General features: G+C 49.2%; 1 protein-coding gene across 2 annotated transcripts; it reads right to left on the bottom strand.

Annotated features, from left to right (window-relative positions):
- Positions 1475 to 6557, bottom strand: PPM1M (protein phosphatase, Mg2+/Mn2+ dependent 1M). Of its 2 annotated transcripts, none has more exons than XM_003132254.6 (10): positions 6250 to 6557; positions 5088 to 5211; positions 4679 to 4933; positions 3940 to 4052; positions 3492 to 3576; positions 3280 to 3398; positions 3053 to 3116; positions 2733 to 2840; positions 2475 to 2623; positions 1475 to 2357 (listed from the first exon to the last, which is right to left on the bottom strand). In XM_003132254.6, the coding sequence occupies exons 1-10, from the start codon at positions 6477 to 6479 to the stop codon at positions 2213 to 2215; spliced, it is 1392 nt and encodes a 463-aa protein (XP_003132302.3). In that variant the 5' UTR covers positions 6480 to 6557; the 3' UTR covers positions 1475 to 2212. The 2 variants fall into 2 exon arrangements, with proteins under 2 accessions (XP_003132302.3, XP_013837219.1); XM_013981765.2 differs by having other exon boundaries at positions 6000 to 6509.

The following is a 15588-nucleotide window of genomic DNA, read 5'->3' as shown; positions in this document are numbered from 1 at the left end:
TTTGACTTTGCTGAGAGACATGAACATATAGGTCAGTGCGTCAGATCCTGCAGTGGTCAGTCCTGTAGGTTTGGCTAGTTTGCAGTTGAGAGACCCATTCGTTGTTGCCCACTCCCTGGGCTTCAGCCTTATGGTGTGAGGAGCAAGAGTAGGCTGAATCAGAAGACTGTATGGGCTAACTGGCTTAGTAGTTGATGTGGGTGACTGATTGGCAGGCACAGGGCACTGCGTGCTTTACTAGGGGTTGGGGGATGGGAACTGCTGAGCAAGGAGGAAGTAAAACTCCTACAGATTGGTAGGGGCATGCTTCTGTGCTTGCCAGTGCCTAACTAGAGGAGGTCTGGAGAAGCAGCCCAAAGCTCTGGGGACCAACCACATTTGTCCATACTCAGGTAGGGACAGATAGAGGCCCAAAAGTGCTGGGCTCTGGAATATGACTATGAAAAATGAGTAATTTCATAGTTTTTCCTGTCTCTTCCCCAGAGAACATGCAGGAAATAGAGTCTAAAATCAGTTAATGGGCAGGAAAGGAGGCCTGAGAGAGCCTCCCCAGTGATGGTTAAACACAAGTTTAACCATCAGTTCTGAGGCCTTACTGGCCCTCATCTTTTCTAGTTGCAGTCTAGGGCTGGGAGTTACCTAGCAAGAATTAATCTCAAGTGTAGACTAAAGAAGGAGTAGATTAAGCAAGAGTTAGGTAAGACTGAGGTCATGAAATTCAACAAACAATTCAACAAATACTTCCTGAGCATTTGTGCTTTGGCAAGTGCTAGATGATAAAAAACGGGCTTGTGGGTAAGATCAAGAACCAAGCTACTCATTAGACAGCAAGCCCTGGAGCCCCAAGGCACTTGTCTCCCATCAGTAAGTCTAGCTTTACTATAAATTTACCATTTGTTAAGGTTAATTTACATTAAAAAAGCAAAGGTATCACTTCTCATACCTCAAGTCTGGAGCTCGCAGATGGAGTGGAGACTGCTTTTCTGTTCCCTGGGCAACAGTTCTTTGGGCCTCACCCCAAGTTGGGAACCAGGGAGGCCAGAGAGAACAGAATACTGAATATAGGCAAACAGGTAAGATGGAGCTAAGGCTAAGGGCTAAGACTGATTTTTTTTTTTTTTTTCTTTTACAGATTTTTTTTTTTTTTGTCTTTTCTAGGACTGCACCCTCAGCATATGGAGGTTCCCAGGCTAGGGGTCTAATCTGAGCTGGAACCGCCGGCCTACACCAGAGCAACAGCAATGCAGGATCCGAGCCGCATCTGCAACCTACACCACAGCTCGCAGCAACACTAGATCCTTAACCCACTGAGCAAGGCCAGGGATCAAACCCAAATCCTCATGGTTCCTAGTCGGATTCATGAACCACTGAGCCACAACGGGAACTCCAAGACTGATTTTTTTAAAAGGGAATAGCAGAAAGCAAAAGGTGTACTGTAAAGCTAAACTGTACAGTAATTCACGAATCACAAAGGTTCTTCACACAAACATTTAATAGGGAGGTGATGGGGAACAACAAAATGGCATTGTTGGCATCAGTGTAGGGCAGGGCTGGGGCCAGAGTGGAGAAATCAGGAAACTAGGTTAGAGGCAGGAGCAATAATCAGGAGATTCATCGCTCTGCCAACTCGAGGGCCCCCTTGTTTCTTTATTCTCCCCCAGCTACCCTCCAGCCCTGTACCTCTCTAGACCAGAGGGCATGAGGGTAGGGATCTGAGCTGGTCTCTTCCCCAGGGCCTGCTTCAACATGGCTGTTTAGAAGATATGAGGCAGCCGCCACTGGCTTTGGGGGTTTTGTAGTAGATAACCTAACATTCATGGCTTAGAGACCTGGATCCAAACACAGGCAGGCTGCCCTTCCTGGCATTCTTGGCCTACGCCCGTCATCTAACTCCTCATCTGGGAATGATATATTGGGCTGTTAAGGATCCTGTCTGAGGAGCCTCACATTGGTTTCCTAAGTTGTAAATTTTTGCCAGACATAATCACTGACGTTAGTACTCATTCCTTGCCTGCCACAGCGGGGGACCTGGGGAGCCAGACTCTCCATGTTCCTCCAGTTCTGACTGCCTGGTAGAAATGTTTCCCTTGAAATAGGTTGGGGTTGGGGCTGTATCTAGGGGCAGAGCAGGCAGACTTGCTTTTGACCATGGAGGAGGGATGCACACGCTGCATCTGGCCCTTAAGTTATCTGGGATACAATGTCTGAATCCTCAGTGGCTACCGCGCCTTTGGTCGTGGTTGTGCAAGGGAATCACGAACACAGAAACGTCGTCATAGGACACCTGCCCTTCCTGTGTAGGACTGTCATCCTTCCCCTGCGTGCTGTGTATCAGCATTTGAGCCAGCTCCGAGAACCTGGGGGGACCATCCCATAGATGTACTTTGGGGCCAGAGAGGGAGGGCCAGCCCTGCTGCTGATGTTGCTGCTGGCACCAACCCAGGCCCTTGGCTGATCCCCAGCAGCTATAGTACCTGTGTGGGTCCTCTCGGTTGCCAGGGAGGAAGCTCCGCACCAGCCATGCCACCTGCTCATTGGACAGGACATCCCAGAGCCCATCAGTTGCCATGACAACCACGTCCTCCTCTTGTGGCTCCAGCTGGTCCACATCCAGCACAGTCACCTGCAAGTTAAGCCTGAGGTTTCCTCATCGCTCCCTTCCCAGCTCCCGTCAACCTCACTGTCTGCCTTTCTGGGCAGATAGAAACTGGTGTAGACTGTTGTCCCCTCACCTGTGGGACAGAGAGCAAGAAGGGCTTGAGCTGAATGTTTGTGTCCAGGACTCTGAGCTGATGGTCTCCTAGGCCCCTCGAGACAGCCAGTGTTCCCAGCAACCGAGCCTGGAGACAAGGGAGGTGTGAGATGACAGCAAACAGCCCTAGCAAATGTACAAGAGGTGATCTGCAGTCCATGGGTGCTTGGGCTAAGGGAGAAACATCCTATGACCTTGGAGCAGAGTCAGGACCCCAGCCACAGCCCCCAACAAGGGACAAAGGAGCTTTCACTTCTACAGGGAACAATTTTAAGAGGGTTGGAAGGGCTATTCACTGACCTGCCTACCCTGTCCATGGATCAATGGGTACTTGAGATCCGACTTCTCCACGCACTTGTAGCTCCTACCAGGAGCAGACCCAGCATCAACCCAGACTCTGCTTCCCACTTCATCACCCCAACACAGGGCCAACCCTGCCCAGGTGGAAGGGGACTGCTCCAGGCCACACAACTGGGCCTGGACCCCAGGGCTCTCCCAATGGTGTCTCCCAACCCCACCTCACTCACCAGCCGCTCATGTGGTGATCCCTGAACAAAACCTTCTGCCCCAAGTCATCCCCTTTCAGTCGCCGAGGGAACTCCAGTCGGGTGAACTCACCAGCCAAAAGCTCAGGGTAGACAAAGGCCTGGGATAGGGAGATCATGCTCAGATCAGGCTCCTGGTGGCCCTGGACCCAGGAACTGGGGCTCCACAGCCTCCCTCAGCCAAGGGCACCTACCAGCTGCTGAATCCGCTGCCGCTCGGTCTCTGGGGTGAACTCAGAGCTCAGGGGCCGTACCTCATCCCTCCGCACCAAGATGGCCCTGGATGCGGTTTTGGAGGAGAGGGAGAGGTCTGTGGGTCAGCCTCCATCCTCAACCATGGCCTCCCTCCTGCTGGCCCCTCTCCCAAATGCCAGTGGCCAGCTCTGCCCATGTCAATCCCTTGTTCAGCCTCCCATGACCACCTAAGGCCTGCAAGGTAAAGGCTCAGCCCTTTGGCCTGGCATCTGAGGTCCCTGCCCTCCGTGACATCTGCTGTCCACTTTCACACTCGATACATGCCAGGTATATGACTCAGCCAATCTTTCCCATTTCTGTCTCTCCATTTTCTTGCCTCCATTCACTGTCCTCACTGCTTCTGCTGCCTGCCTGCCCCACCCTGCCTACCCTCCAGGGCTCACTCACCTGCTATCCCCAGCATTGGCCACATACAGCTTTCCCTGCAGGGACACAGCCACCAAGGCAGTACAGCCGCCCACCTGGCCTGAGGCCTCCAGCTCCCGCCCGATCACCTCATCCTGGGGCAAACCAAGGCTGCTTTAGCCACTGCTTGTACTGCCATTATATCACTGTCCCCAACCCCCACCCTACAGTTCAGTTCCACACCAGCAAGCCTGGCAGTCCCAGCCCAAAGTCTAGCTGTGACTCCAAGATCCCTGTGGTTAGGAGATCTAGACATATCTCTTGGGAGGGAAGGAAGTCCTATCAAAACAGTGAGGAAGGGAAACCAACAGGGTATGCAACAAGATGATGCAGGTAAAAGCATAGCACATAGTAGGCAATAGATAAACAGGAGACATGATGACAATGATGGCCATTCAATAGCAAACCAACCAACCCAATCCTTTTTTCTTTTTCTTGGCCACCCCACAGCATATGGGGTTCCCAGACCAGGGATCAGATCTGAGCTGTGGCAACGCCAGGTCCTTAATCCACTGTGCTAGGCCAGGGATCAAACCGAGTCCTGGCACTGCACCAACCCCACTTATCCACAGTGGAACTCCCCAATCAACCCAATATTAGCCTTCCAGTCCAAAGATCCAAGGTGATAATCATTGTGCGAAGAGATGCCCCACAACCCAGAGTTCCTCGGGTCCTTGGGGGTAAAATCTTCCCTCCTTCCCCAGGCAAATGCCATACTTACACACTCCTGGAAGGCACTCTCCAGAGCCCCAATCACCAGGTCTTCTGTCCTAATGCCCTTTTCCTCCACAAACTGGGGGTCACTGGGGCAGATGCAGCACCCACTGAGATGCATGGGGGGCTGAGTGGCCATCATGCCATCTACCACAGCCTCTAGCTGCCGGCGCAGGCAGGAGTGCAGGGTGTTGGCAGCCAGGATAGCTGCAGCTGGACCGCCATGCCCATCAAACAGTGCCCAATAATGACCTGTCAGGACCTGTACAGGAAGGGCTTGGAGTCAGGCTCTGCCTGGTTTCCCCAGTTGTCCCATGGCCCAAGGTTAAGCACCAAGACAAGAACCTCTGCCTGCAGTCCTGGCCCCAAATTTTGGTCCCAGCTTGTAAGAGGGGCTCAGGCCCAGTTGCACTCACCTCCTCTGGACACAAGGTCAGCCATTCTTGGTCCTCTTCAACCCCAAACCCACATCTCCGGATGCATAGCTTCCCACAAGCTGCCTGATCCTCATTGAACTCAGATTTCTCTGCATTGATGATCCTGAGGCCAGGAAGTGATCAGTGACCCTTTAGGGACACACCTATGCCCCCATGGGCATAGAGAACAGAACTGGAACACAGAGAGGAGCCCTCCTTCTGGGGCAACGGCCCCCATGCTGTCCCTGACACACACCTGGAGAAGCAAATGCTGGAAGTTTGCTGTTTAGAGAGGCAAAAACTCCAGAGGCTAGGCCACCCTGGAGCCTACCTGCTCACTGGGCAGGGAGGTTAAGAGCCAGGCTGCCTGGGGAGATACGCAGTTTCTTTGCCTATCCTCTGCCCCATCTCAGCCAGAATCCCAGTCCCATGCAGCACAGGCCATAACCCTTGCTGAGGTTGTAGGGAGGGGAGGGAATCTCTAAAGCCCAGAACCCTGGAACTCTATCCAATGTCCCTACCTCTCTTGGGAGTTCCCGTCGTGGCACAGCAGAAACGAATTTGATTAGGAACCATGGGCTTTCAGGTTCAATCCCTGGCCTCGCTCAGTGGGTTAAGGATCTGGCCTTGCTGTGAGCTGTGGTGTAGGTCGCAGACGCGGCTTGGATCTGGCGCTGCTGTGGCTGTAGAGTATGCCGGCAGCTGTATCTCCAATTGGACCCCTAGCCTAGGAACCTCCATATGCCGCGGGTGCGGCCCTAAAAAGCAAAAAAAAAAAAAAAAAAAAAAAAAAACAAACCAAAAAAAAAACAACCAAAAAAAAAAAAAACCACACAAACAAAAAAAACCAAAAACCAAATCCAAACAAACAAAAAACAAAACAAAAAACCCCAAACAAGCAAATGTCCCTACCTCTTTTGGAAGCCCCAGGGGTTCAGGTACTTCTCGACCTCTGGTCGATATGGGAGGTTGTCAAAAGTCCGGAAAGGGGACCAGAGGTAGTTAACCACAGGTTGAGGGGGCGAGGGTCCCTCCCTCGGTTTGGTCTGTTTTATCTGACAGCGCGGGACCCCAGGCGGGATCACAGAGGTGGGGGGGTCGGGGCCTCAGAATAAGAGGAGCGGGAGTGTCCGGCGGGGACCGCCTGGGGCTAGGCACTCACTCAGCGTAGCCTGCGTTCCAGGGCAGCGCGCGGCCCCGCACGGGGCTACGCACCGGCCGGGGCCGGGCGTCCGGGCGGCGCGAGGCGTCGGCGGTGCTGGTGCTGGAGCCAGAGCCGCGCAGGAAGCGGGGCCGCCGGTAGGGCACGGGGCTGGCGCGAGGTCGAGGCGGCCGCGGCGCAGTGAGGGGACCCCCAGGCAGGAAGCGGCGCCGGAACCAGTCGGCGGACATGGTGCGGCGGCCGGGGCTGGCTGCCTGCGGGGCGCCGGGCGGGGAGGCTGGGGAGTTAGCATCCGCCCTCTCGTCTCGGGAGGAGGAAGCGGGGCGGGGCGGGGCCAGCTGGGCGGTGACGCCCCCAAACCCCAATCTCCCGCCCCCATAGAGTCCGAACGCACCCTGGTGCCATCCGGCTCCTCAGGCCACCTAACAGGCCAACGCTGTGGAAAACCCCGTTTTACAGGCAAGAACATTGAGGCCTAGAAAGGCGAAGTCGCTGGCCCCGGGTCACACAGGAACTGGAGGAGACTGACGTTCACGGCAGGAGACTTCGAGAGGAAAAAATTCCTCCTCCCTGCCCAGTGAGGCTGGAGGAGGTGATCCGAGCACACCTGAGTCTCCAGGCTCGATCAGTGTTCATGGCAGAGCCCCAGGCCTCCTGCTGTGCCCCAAACTTACGAAAGAGCAAGGCAGGAACAAGATGTCCTTGCAGGTGTCAGACTGACACATTGAGTAAGAGTCTCAGAGCAGAGTGTTCCTTCAAGTGACCATGCCTCACCCACTCCACTTGGCACCCTCCACTCCTGGACTGGGCTTGGTGGTCACCCTGGTCTTCCTTATCTTTAGACTCCGCTCCCACCCTCAGGGCCAAGTCTCCTAAACGGTTGCCCCTCTAATCAAAGTGTCTTCTCTGGACGGACTAGGCACGGTCTTCACTAGACACTAGGTCCTCACTAGAGTGTAAGTGACTGGAGGACGAAAGGAATCCATGGTCCGCAAAAGACTCCACTGGTCAGAGTTCAGACTTACCACTAAGGGAAGTGAAAGACTTTTCATCTGGCCTGGAGGCAGAATGCTGCAGTCTCTTAACCCCTGGCTAGGTGCCACCACAGGTGGCAGATATGTCCCCCTTCACATCTGCATGTTAACAGAGTGCATTGTCACCCTCTGTCACATAAGCCCACTCCCTGCACGGGACTGTTATTTCCATTTCATAATGAGGTCTCAGACCCACAGAGGGGAAGTGTCCTGAAGCCCAGGGCTGTGCTGTTTCCATTATGACAGTGCAGCTGACTCAGAACCCCCACAGGGGATTTCTCTTCCCCTTTCCTCCTTCAGGAAGGCAGGCATGCTAACTCAAACCCCTGAGGCCTCATAGCCCAAGGCCCCCAGGGAAGGCTATAGGAGTCCCTACTTTCCCCTCCATGCCTAAGTCCAGCTCATGTTCACTAGGCCTTACTTCCTCCAGAAGGCCAGCCTTGCCCCACTGGGAGTTCCTCTCACCCAAAAAGGAAGTTTTCCGGGGTAGGGAGCTGTGCCCAGCACCCCTTCCCTCAAATGAATGGGAGCCTGGAGCTAATTTACTGACCCCCATGTGTTCCAGGTCCCCCATGCTGGGCTCAGGAGAACAGCACTACTGGAAATGAGCTCCCCTGCAGTGATGGTGGAAGTCCTGGTAGGTGTTGTTTGATCCAGCTGGCAAAGGGGACAGGGGAGAAATCAGAGAAAACTTTCCAAAAGACACCTGACCTGTCATTAGGAAAGAAACAGACTGGGGACTCCAGGCGATACAGACCCAATTCTGTCAGTGGGGTAACATCCTCATTCCACAAGCCAAGGACTCAGAGGCTTTTAAAATGTAAAATTAGAGGAAACAATGCAAACCGTCTATTCCCCCAACCCATCTTCTTGGGCTCCCTTGGGAGAATGAAGGTCCTATCCTCTAGGTGTATTCAGAGAGGTCCTGGCAGCTAGGTGTTGCCCAGCTTAGCCATTTTAAGTTTTCAAAGCCATGTGGAGTCCTATGGCAATCCCATCCTCCCAATTCCAAGGTGGCCTGAGTGTTCCTCTAGTAACACCATAGTTCCTCTGGCTCCCTAGGCTCCTAGAAGCCTCTGCTCTTGCCTGGATCTAAGCCTGACTCTCTTGATTTACTCCTTCATTCTGCTGAAGCACATCCTCTAATAACTTTCCAAAAAAGGATGACTGTGTCCTGGTAATTTTCTGGGTCTTCGCAAGTCTGAAAGTTTGTATCCTGCCTTTGCTTTTGATTTATATTTTCTTTTGATTTATATTTTGCCTCAGAGTTCTTTCTGACTGCTTTGTTCATTGTGGGTTTTGTATCCCACAATATCCCACTCAAATGCATGAGACTTCCAACAAATCTTTATATTAAATAGTGAATGCCCAAACATACCATTAATAGGACTACTCCTAGCTGCAGCAGGAAAATCAGCTCAATTCAGACTATACCCCTGCCTACCTTCAGCATGTTTTTCCGGTTTTTTTTTTTTTTTGGTTTTTTTTTGGCTGTTGCTGCTGCTGAAATCCAGTGCATCTGTCATTCTCAGACCTTTGAATTGGCTATTTGCCTTTTTCTCTCTCCAGAAGCCTCCAGACTCTTCTGTTTTTAGTGTCTGAAATTGTAGGTGAGGTTCCTTGGGGTGGAACATTCATTCCTTCACTGAGTCCTCCCTGGAGGCCAGGCAACTGCTCACTCACTCTCCAGTGACACTTCCTGACACCCTTCTCCCAGCTGCTCAAATGAACCCAAGCCTGCCTCCTCCTGGTTGGAGAACTCTCCTCAGCTAAATCAGTCAGGATGTGAGGGATGGAGGAGGATGGGGAAGGAGCAAGCTAAGAAAAAGGAAAAAGAATTGTATGCCATATTTTCTTCACTTACGTTGACAGTAGCTTTTGTTGAGCCGCATACATGTTCATAACAAGGTTTCTTTTCTGTCTCTCTCTCTCTTTTTTTGTCTTTTTTGCCATTTTTTGACCCACTCCCACGGCATATGGAGGTTCCCAGGCTAGGGGTTGAATAGGAGCTGTAGCCGCCGACCTACACCACAGCCACAGCAATGCGGCTTGGATTAGTTTCCCAGTGGAAACTAATCCAAGCCGAGTCTGCAACCTACACCACAGCTCATGGCAACGCCAGATCCTTAAGCCACTGAGCAAGGCTGGGGATCAAACTCGCAACCTCATGGTTCCTAGTCGGATTCATTAACCACTGAGCCATGACGGGAACTCCCAAGGTTTCTTTTCTTCCTTTCTTTTGCTTTTTAGAGCCAGACCCACAGCATATGAAAGTTCCCAGGTTAGGGGTCGAATAAGAGCTGCAGCTGCTGGCCTACGCCACAGCCACAGCAACTCAGGATCCCAGCTGTGTCTGTGATCTACACCACAGGTCACAGCAACACCGGATCCTTAACCCACTGAGGGAGGCCAGGGATTGAACCCAAGTTTTCATGGATAGTAGCTGGGTTCGTTACCACTGAGCCACAATGGGAGCTCCACAAGATTTATTTCAGATTTAATTTTTAAAAGGTGTAAAAGTGTATTTAGAAACAAATTTCCCCACAACCCCATCCCCTGGCCACTCAGTTCCCCTCTCTGAAGATAACCAATATTACTAGTTTTTGTGGATCCTTACACAGATGTCAAGGGTATTCTGTGCAAGTTAAAGGGAAAAAAATTACATATAAGACAAGAAATAATAAGTGCCGGTGAAGATCTGGAGAAAAGAGAATACTCACGTGTTGCTGCTGGGAATGTAAGTTGGAGAAACCACTATAGAGAACAGTGCTGAGGTTCCTCAAAAAAAATTAAAAATAGAACTACTGTATGATCCAACAATTCCACTTCTGGGTATTTATCTAGAGAAAACAAAATCACTACCTCAAAAAGATATTTGCAGAGTTCCCGTCATGGCCCAGTGGAAACTAATCCAGCTAGGAACCATGAGGTTTCAGGTTTGATCCCTGGCCTCACTCAGTGGGTTAAGGATCTGGCATTGCCATGAACTGTGTTGTAGGTCACAGATGAGGCTCAGATCCTTCATTGCTGTGGCTGGCAGCTCTAGCTCCGATTTGACCCCTAGCCTGCTGTGGCTGCGGCCCTAAAAGGCAAAAAAAAAAAAAAAGCAATATTATTTACAACAGTGAAGATGTGGAAACACCTGTTCTATCAATGAATGAATGGATAAAGAAAGTTTTATATATAGAATATTATTCAGCCATAAAAAAGAAAGAAATTCTGCTATTTGCAACAATATGGATGGACTTTGAGGGCATTATGCTAAGTGAATGAAGTCAGACAGAGAAAGGTAAATACTGAATGATCGAACTTATATGTGGTATCTACAAAACAAAAAACAAAACCCAAAGCCATAGGCCAGAGAACAGAGATCAGGTTGCCAGAGGTAGAGGTGTAGTTAAAATGAACAAAGGTGGTCAAAATGTACAAATATCCAGTTACAAAATAAGTAAGTCCTGGAGATACAGTGTACAGCATGGTAATTATTGTTAACAATACTGTATGGTATGTTTGAGAGTTCTATGAGAGTAGATCTTAAAAGTTTAAATTACATGGAAAACATAACTGTGGTAATGGATGTTAACTAAATTTATTGTGGTAATCATTTCACAATATGTACATAAAACAAATCATGTTGTACACCATGGACTAATACAGTGTCAATTATATCTGATTTTATTTATTTATTTATTTTTGTCTTTTGCCCTTTCTAGGCATATGGAGGTTCCTAGGCTAGGGGTCTAATCAGAGCTATAGCCGCCAGCCTACGCCAGAGCCACAGCAACGAGGGATCCAAGCCATATCTGCGACCTACACCACAGCTCATGGCAACGCTGGATCCTTAGCCCACTGAGCAAGGGCAGGGACCAAACCCGCAACCTCATGGTTCCTAGTCGGATTCGTTAACCACTGCGCCACGAAGGGAACTCCAGTTATATTTGATTTTAAATAAATAAATGGATATGTAACAATTATATATTTTCTTTACCTAAACGATAGCATACTCTGCACTGCATCCTGCACCTAAAGTACCTCTACTTTTTTTTTTTTTTTTTAATCAGTCCTTGAAGAGCTGCCTTGTTGCTTGTGAGGGCTGCAGAGCAGTCTCCACAAATGTGATATGCGGACTTTATGTAGCTAGTCCCCCAGTGATGAACATTTAGATTGTTTTCAGTTTTTTGCTTTACAATTTTTTGTGTGGGCATATTGGTAGGATCCGTTCCTAGTAATAGAATTGTTGTAGCAAAGGCATTCATTGTTCACAACAACAATATTCATAATAGCCAAAAGGTGGAAACAACCCAAATGTCCATCAATTAGATGGATAAACAAATTGCCATACATATATATGTACAGTGGAAGGCTATTTGGCCATGAAAAGGAATGAAGTGCTGATACATGCTGCAACATAGATGAAACTCCAAAATGTTTACAAAAGGTCACAGATTTTATGTTTCCATTTATATGAAATACCTAGAGTAAGTAAATCCATAGAAAAAGAAATCAGACTGGTGGTTGCCAGGTGCTGGGGGTGGGAAAGAATTGGAAGTAACTGCTTAATGAATACAGAGGTTTATTTTGGAGTGATAAAAATGTTTTGGAAATAGATAGAGGTGGTAGTTGCACAACCTAGTGAGTGTACTGAACTGTTCCCTTTAAAATTGTTAGTTGTGGAGTTCCTATTGTGGCGCAGCAGAAACAAATCCAACTAGGAACCATGATGTTGTGGGTTTGATCCCTGGCCTCACTCAGTGGGTAAAGGATCTGGCGTTGCCGTGACCTGTGGTGTAGGTTGCAGACCTGGCTCGGATCCCGTGTTGCTGTGGCTGTGGTGTAAGCTGTCGCTACAGCTCTGATTAGAACCCTAGCCTGGGAACCTCCATGTGCCGTGGGTGCAGCCCTCAAAAGACAAAAAAATAGGAGTTCCCATCGTGGCACAGTGGTTAACGAATCCGACTAGGAACCATGAGGTTGCGGGTTCGATCCCTGCCCTTGCTCAGTGGGTTAAGGATCCAGTGTTGCCGTGAACTGTGGTGTAGGTTGCAGACTCGGCTCGGATCCCACATTGATGTGGCTCTGGCGTAGGCCGGTGGCTACAGCTCCTATTCAACCCCTAGCCTGGGAACCTCCATATGCCGCGGGAGCGGCCCAAAGAAATAGCAAAAAGACAAAAAAAAGAAAAAATAAAATAAAAATAAAATAAATAAAATTGTTAGTTTTACGTTATGGGACTTTCACTTCAATTTGTCTTTTTAAAGGGCTGCACTAGTGGCATGTGGAAGTTCCCCAGCTGGGGGTCCAATCAGAGCTGTAGCTGCCCAGCCTACGCCAGAGCCACAGCAGCACCAGATCCAAGCAGCGTCTGCAACCTACACCACAGCTCACGGCAACGCCAGATCCTTAACCCACTGAGCGAGGCCAGGGATCAAACCCTCAACCTCATGGTTCCTAGTTGGATTTGTTTCCACTGAGCCACAACGGGAACTCCTCACTTCATTTTTTTTTTTTTTTTTTTTTTTTTTGCCATTTCTTGGGCCGCTCTCTCGGCATATGGAGGTTCCCAGGCTAGGGTCGAATCGGAATTGTAGTTACCGCCTACGCCAGAGCCACAGCAACTCGGGATCCAAGCCGCGTCTGCGACCTACACCACAGCTCATGGCAACGCCGGATCGTTAACCTTCACTTCAATTTAAAATAAAGATAGGTGGGAAGTTTCCATTGTGGCGCAGTGGTTATCGAATCTGACTAGGAACCATGAGGTTGCGGTTTTGGTCCCTGCCCTTGTCCTCAATGGATACCAGTCAGATTTTTTTTCCACTGAGCCATGTCAGGAACCCCTAGACTTTTTTATTTACTTATTCTTTGGCTGCACCTGCAGCATATAGAATTTCCTGGGCCAGGGATCAAAACTGCACCACAGCAGTGACAACATGGAATCCTTAATTGCTAGGCCATCTGGGAACCCCAAGACTTAAAAAAATTTTTTTTTTTTGGTCTTTTGTCTTTTTTTTTAGGGCTGCACCCACGACATATGGAAATTCACAGACTAGGGGTTGAATCAGAGCTGTAGCTGCCAGCCTACACCACAGCCACAGCAACACGGGATCCAAGACGTGTCTTCGACCTACACCACAGCTCATGCTCCCTAACCCACTGAGTGAGGCCAGGGGTTGAATCCAGGTCTTCATAGATACTAGTCAAGTTCGATAACCACTTAGCCATGACGGGAACTCCAAGACTTTTAATTTTTAATGTAAATTAATTTGTTGGTTTCTTTTTTTTTATGATTTTTGGGCTTGGTGACATACTCAGAAGGACGTCTCCACTCCAAGATTTTACAATCTTCTCCCTTTGTTTCTTCAGAATTTTAATAGTTCACTGTTTTAAAAAAGCACATTTAAATCCTTGATACACCTGATAAAAAAACTATTTCAGTGGCTGACTTTGTGTGGAGAAACAGCAAGAAAAGAGAAAGCTGGAGTTCCTGTCATGGCTCAGTGGTTAACGAATCCGACTAGGAACCATGAGGTTGCAGGTTCAGTACCTGGCCTCACTCAGTGGGTTAAGAATCTGCCGTTGCCGTGACCTGTGGTGTAGGTTGCAGACATGGCTCGGATCCCGTGTTGCTGTGGCTGCGGCATAGGCTGTTGGCTGCGGCATAGGCTGTTGGCTACAGCTCCGATTAGACCCCTAGCCTGGGAACCTCCATATGCCACAGGAGCGGCCCTAGAAAAGGCAAAAGAAAAAAAAAAGAAAAGAAAAGAAAGGAGCAACCTACCTGTTCCTAGACACTCTGATCATCCCTGGACTCATTCGAGGAGCTGCATGCAGCTTTCTTATCTTTCTGCCTAAAACCGGATCTCAGCCAGAGATGGAGTCTGCTGGCCCTTGTGCTCCTCACTGCATCCTTGGTTTTGAAGCTGAGCAGAACTGGGCTCCAACCCCAGCTTCCAGGAAGTTCCTTTCTCTGGTTAAACCCTCATCACTGAGGTGTGAGATAGTGATGGAAGCAATGAGGGCCACTGCCCAGCAGGGCTTCTCATCGTTTGTTCCTTTTTCTCTTTTCCTTTCTTTCTTTTTCATTACAGTATAGTTGATTTACAGTGTTTTTTCAATTTCTGCTGTAGATCTGTTCCCGTTCCCTAAGTTAAGGAAACTAAGGTTCTTGGGGATACTCACTACCTTGTGACTTTGATCAAATCACTTTATCTTTCTGAACCTCAAATTTCTTCTGTAATGTATGTAACAACACATACATTACAGGACTTTCATAAGGACTGAATAAACGTGTCCAGCCATAGTAAGTGTGCAACACAAAGATTCTAATAGTTCATTCAGACATTGTTTTAATTTGGCAAATATATATATATATATATATATTTTTTTTTTTTTTTGCTTTTTAGGGCTGCACCCATGGCAATATGGAGGTTCCCATACTAGGGGTCGAACTGGAGCTACAGCTGCTGGCCTTTACCACAGCCACAGCAGTGCCACGTCTGAGCCATGTCTGTAACCTACACCACAGCTCACAGAAATGCCAGATCCTTAACCCACTGAGCGAGGCCAGGAAGTGAACCTGCAACCTCATGGTTCCTAGTCAGATTCATTTCCACTGCGCCACGATGGGAACTTCTAATTTGGAAAATATTACTGAACACCTACTAATCCTGGGCACTGTTCTAGCTGCTGGAGATACAGCAGGGGTAAAAACTTAAACTGGTGGAGGGAAGACAATAAACAAATAAGCGAGTAAATATATGTGCCAGGCAGGGATAAAAACAAAGAGAATGATGCAGAGTGGGGCCAACCAGGTAGGAGGGAGGACTTTGCAATTAAGGTAGTCGTGTAATTTATCCAGTGATGGACATTAGAATAGAGAACATAACCTTATTAGTTTTAGTTAATGTGTTTTCTTGGTTAATTCCTATTTCCAAGGAATTTTTTTTTTTCAGGGCCGCACCCATGGCGCAGGCATATGGAGGTTCCCAGGCTAGGGGTCTTAATGGAGCTACAGCTGCTGGCCTACACCACAGCCACAGCAACGCCACATCCGAGCCGCGTCTGGGACCTACACCACAGCTCACAGAAATGCCGAATCCTTAACCCACTGAGTGAGGCCAGGGATCAAACCTGCAACCTCATGGTTCCTAGTTGGATTCGTTTCTCCTGCGTCGCGAAGGGAATTCTGCAGTCTCCTCTTTTCAGAAGACTTTCCCCACCCCTCTGCCAGGCTTTCCTCCAGGTTTCCACTCAAATTTCACCTCCTCCTAACGGCCCCTTACCCTCTGCACAGGGCACTCGCCAC

The sequence above is a fragment of the Sus scrofa genome, chromosome 13 (assembly GCF_000003025.6).
Source record: "Sus scrofa isolate TJ Tabasco breed Duroc chromosome 13, Sscrofa11.1, whole genome shotgun sequence".
NCBI classification, from domain to species: domain Eukaryota; kingdom Metazoa; phylum Chordata; class Mammalia; order Artiodactyla; family Suidae; genus Sus; species Sus scrofa.
Note: the sequence above shows the minus strand (reverse complement) of the source record. Positions and strands in the feature narration are given on the sequence as shown.

Bases quoted from the DNA above. Each gene is read 5' to 3' on its own strand.
- PPM1M (XM_003132254.6), bottom strand. From the start codon at position 6,479: ATGTCCGCCGACTGGTTCCGGCGCCGCTTCCTGCCTGGGGGTCCCCTC. The intron at 3,117-3,279 runs GTGAGTGAGGTG...TGCTCCTGGTAG, and splicing joins GATCACCACATGAGCGGCTG to GAGCTACAAGTGCGTGGAGA. The intron at 2,358-2,474 runs GTACTATAGCTG...TGGTCCCCCCAG, and splicing joins AACCGAGAGGACCCACACAG to GTTCTCGGAGCTGGCTCAAA.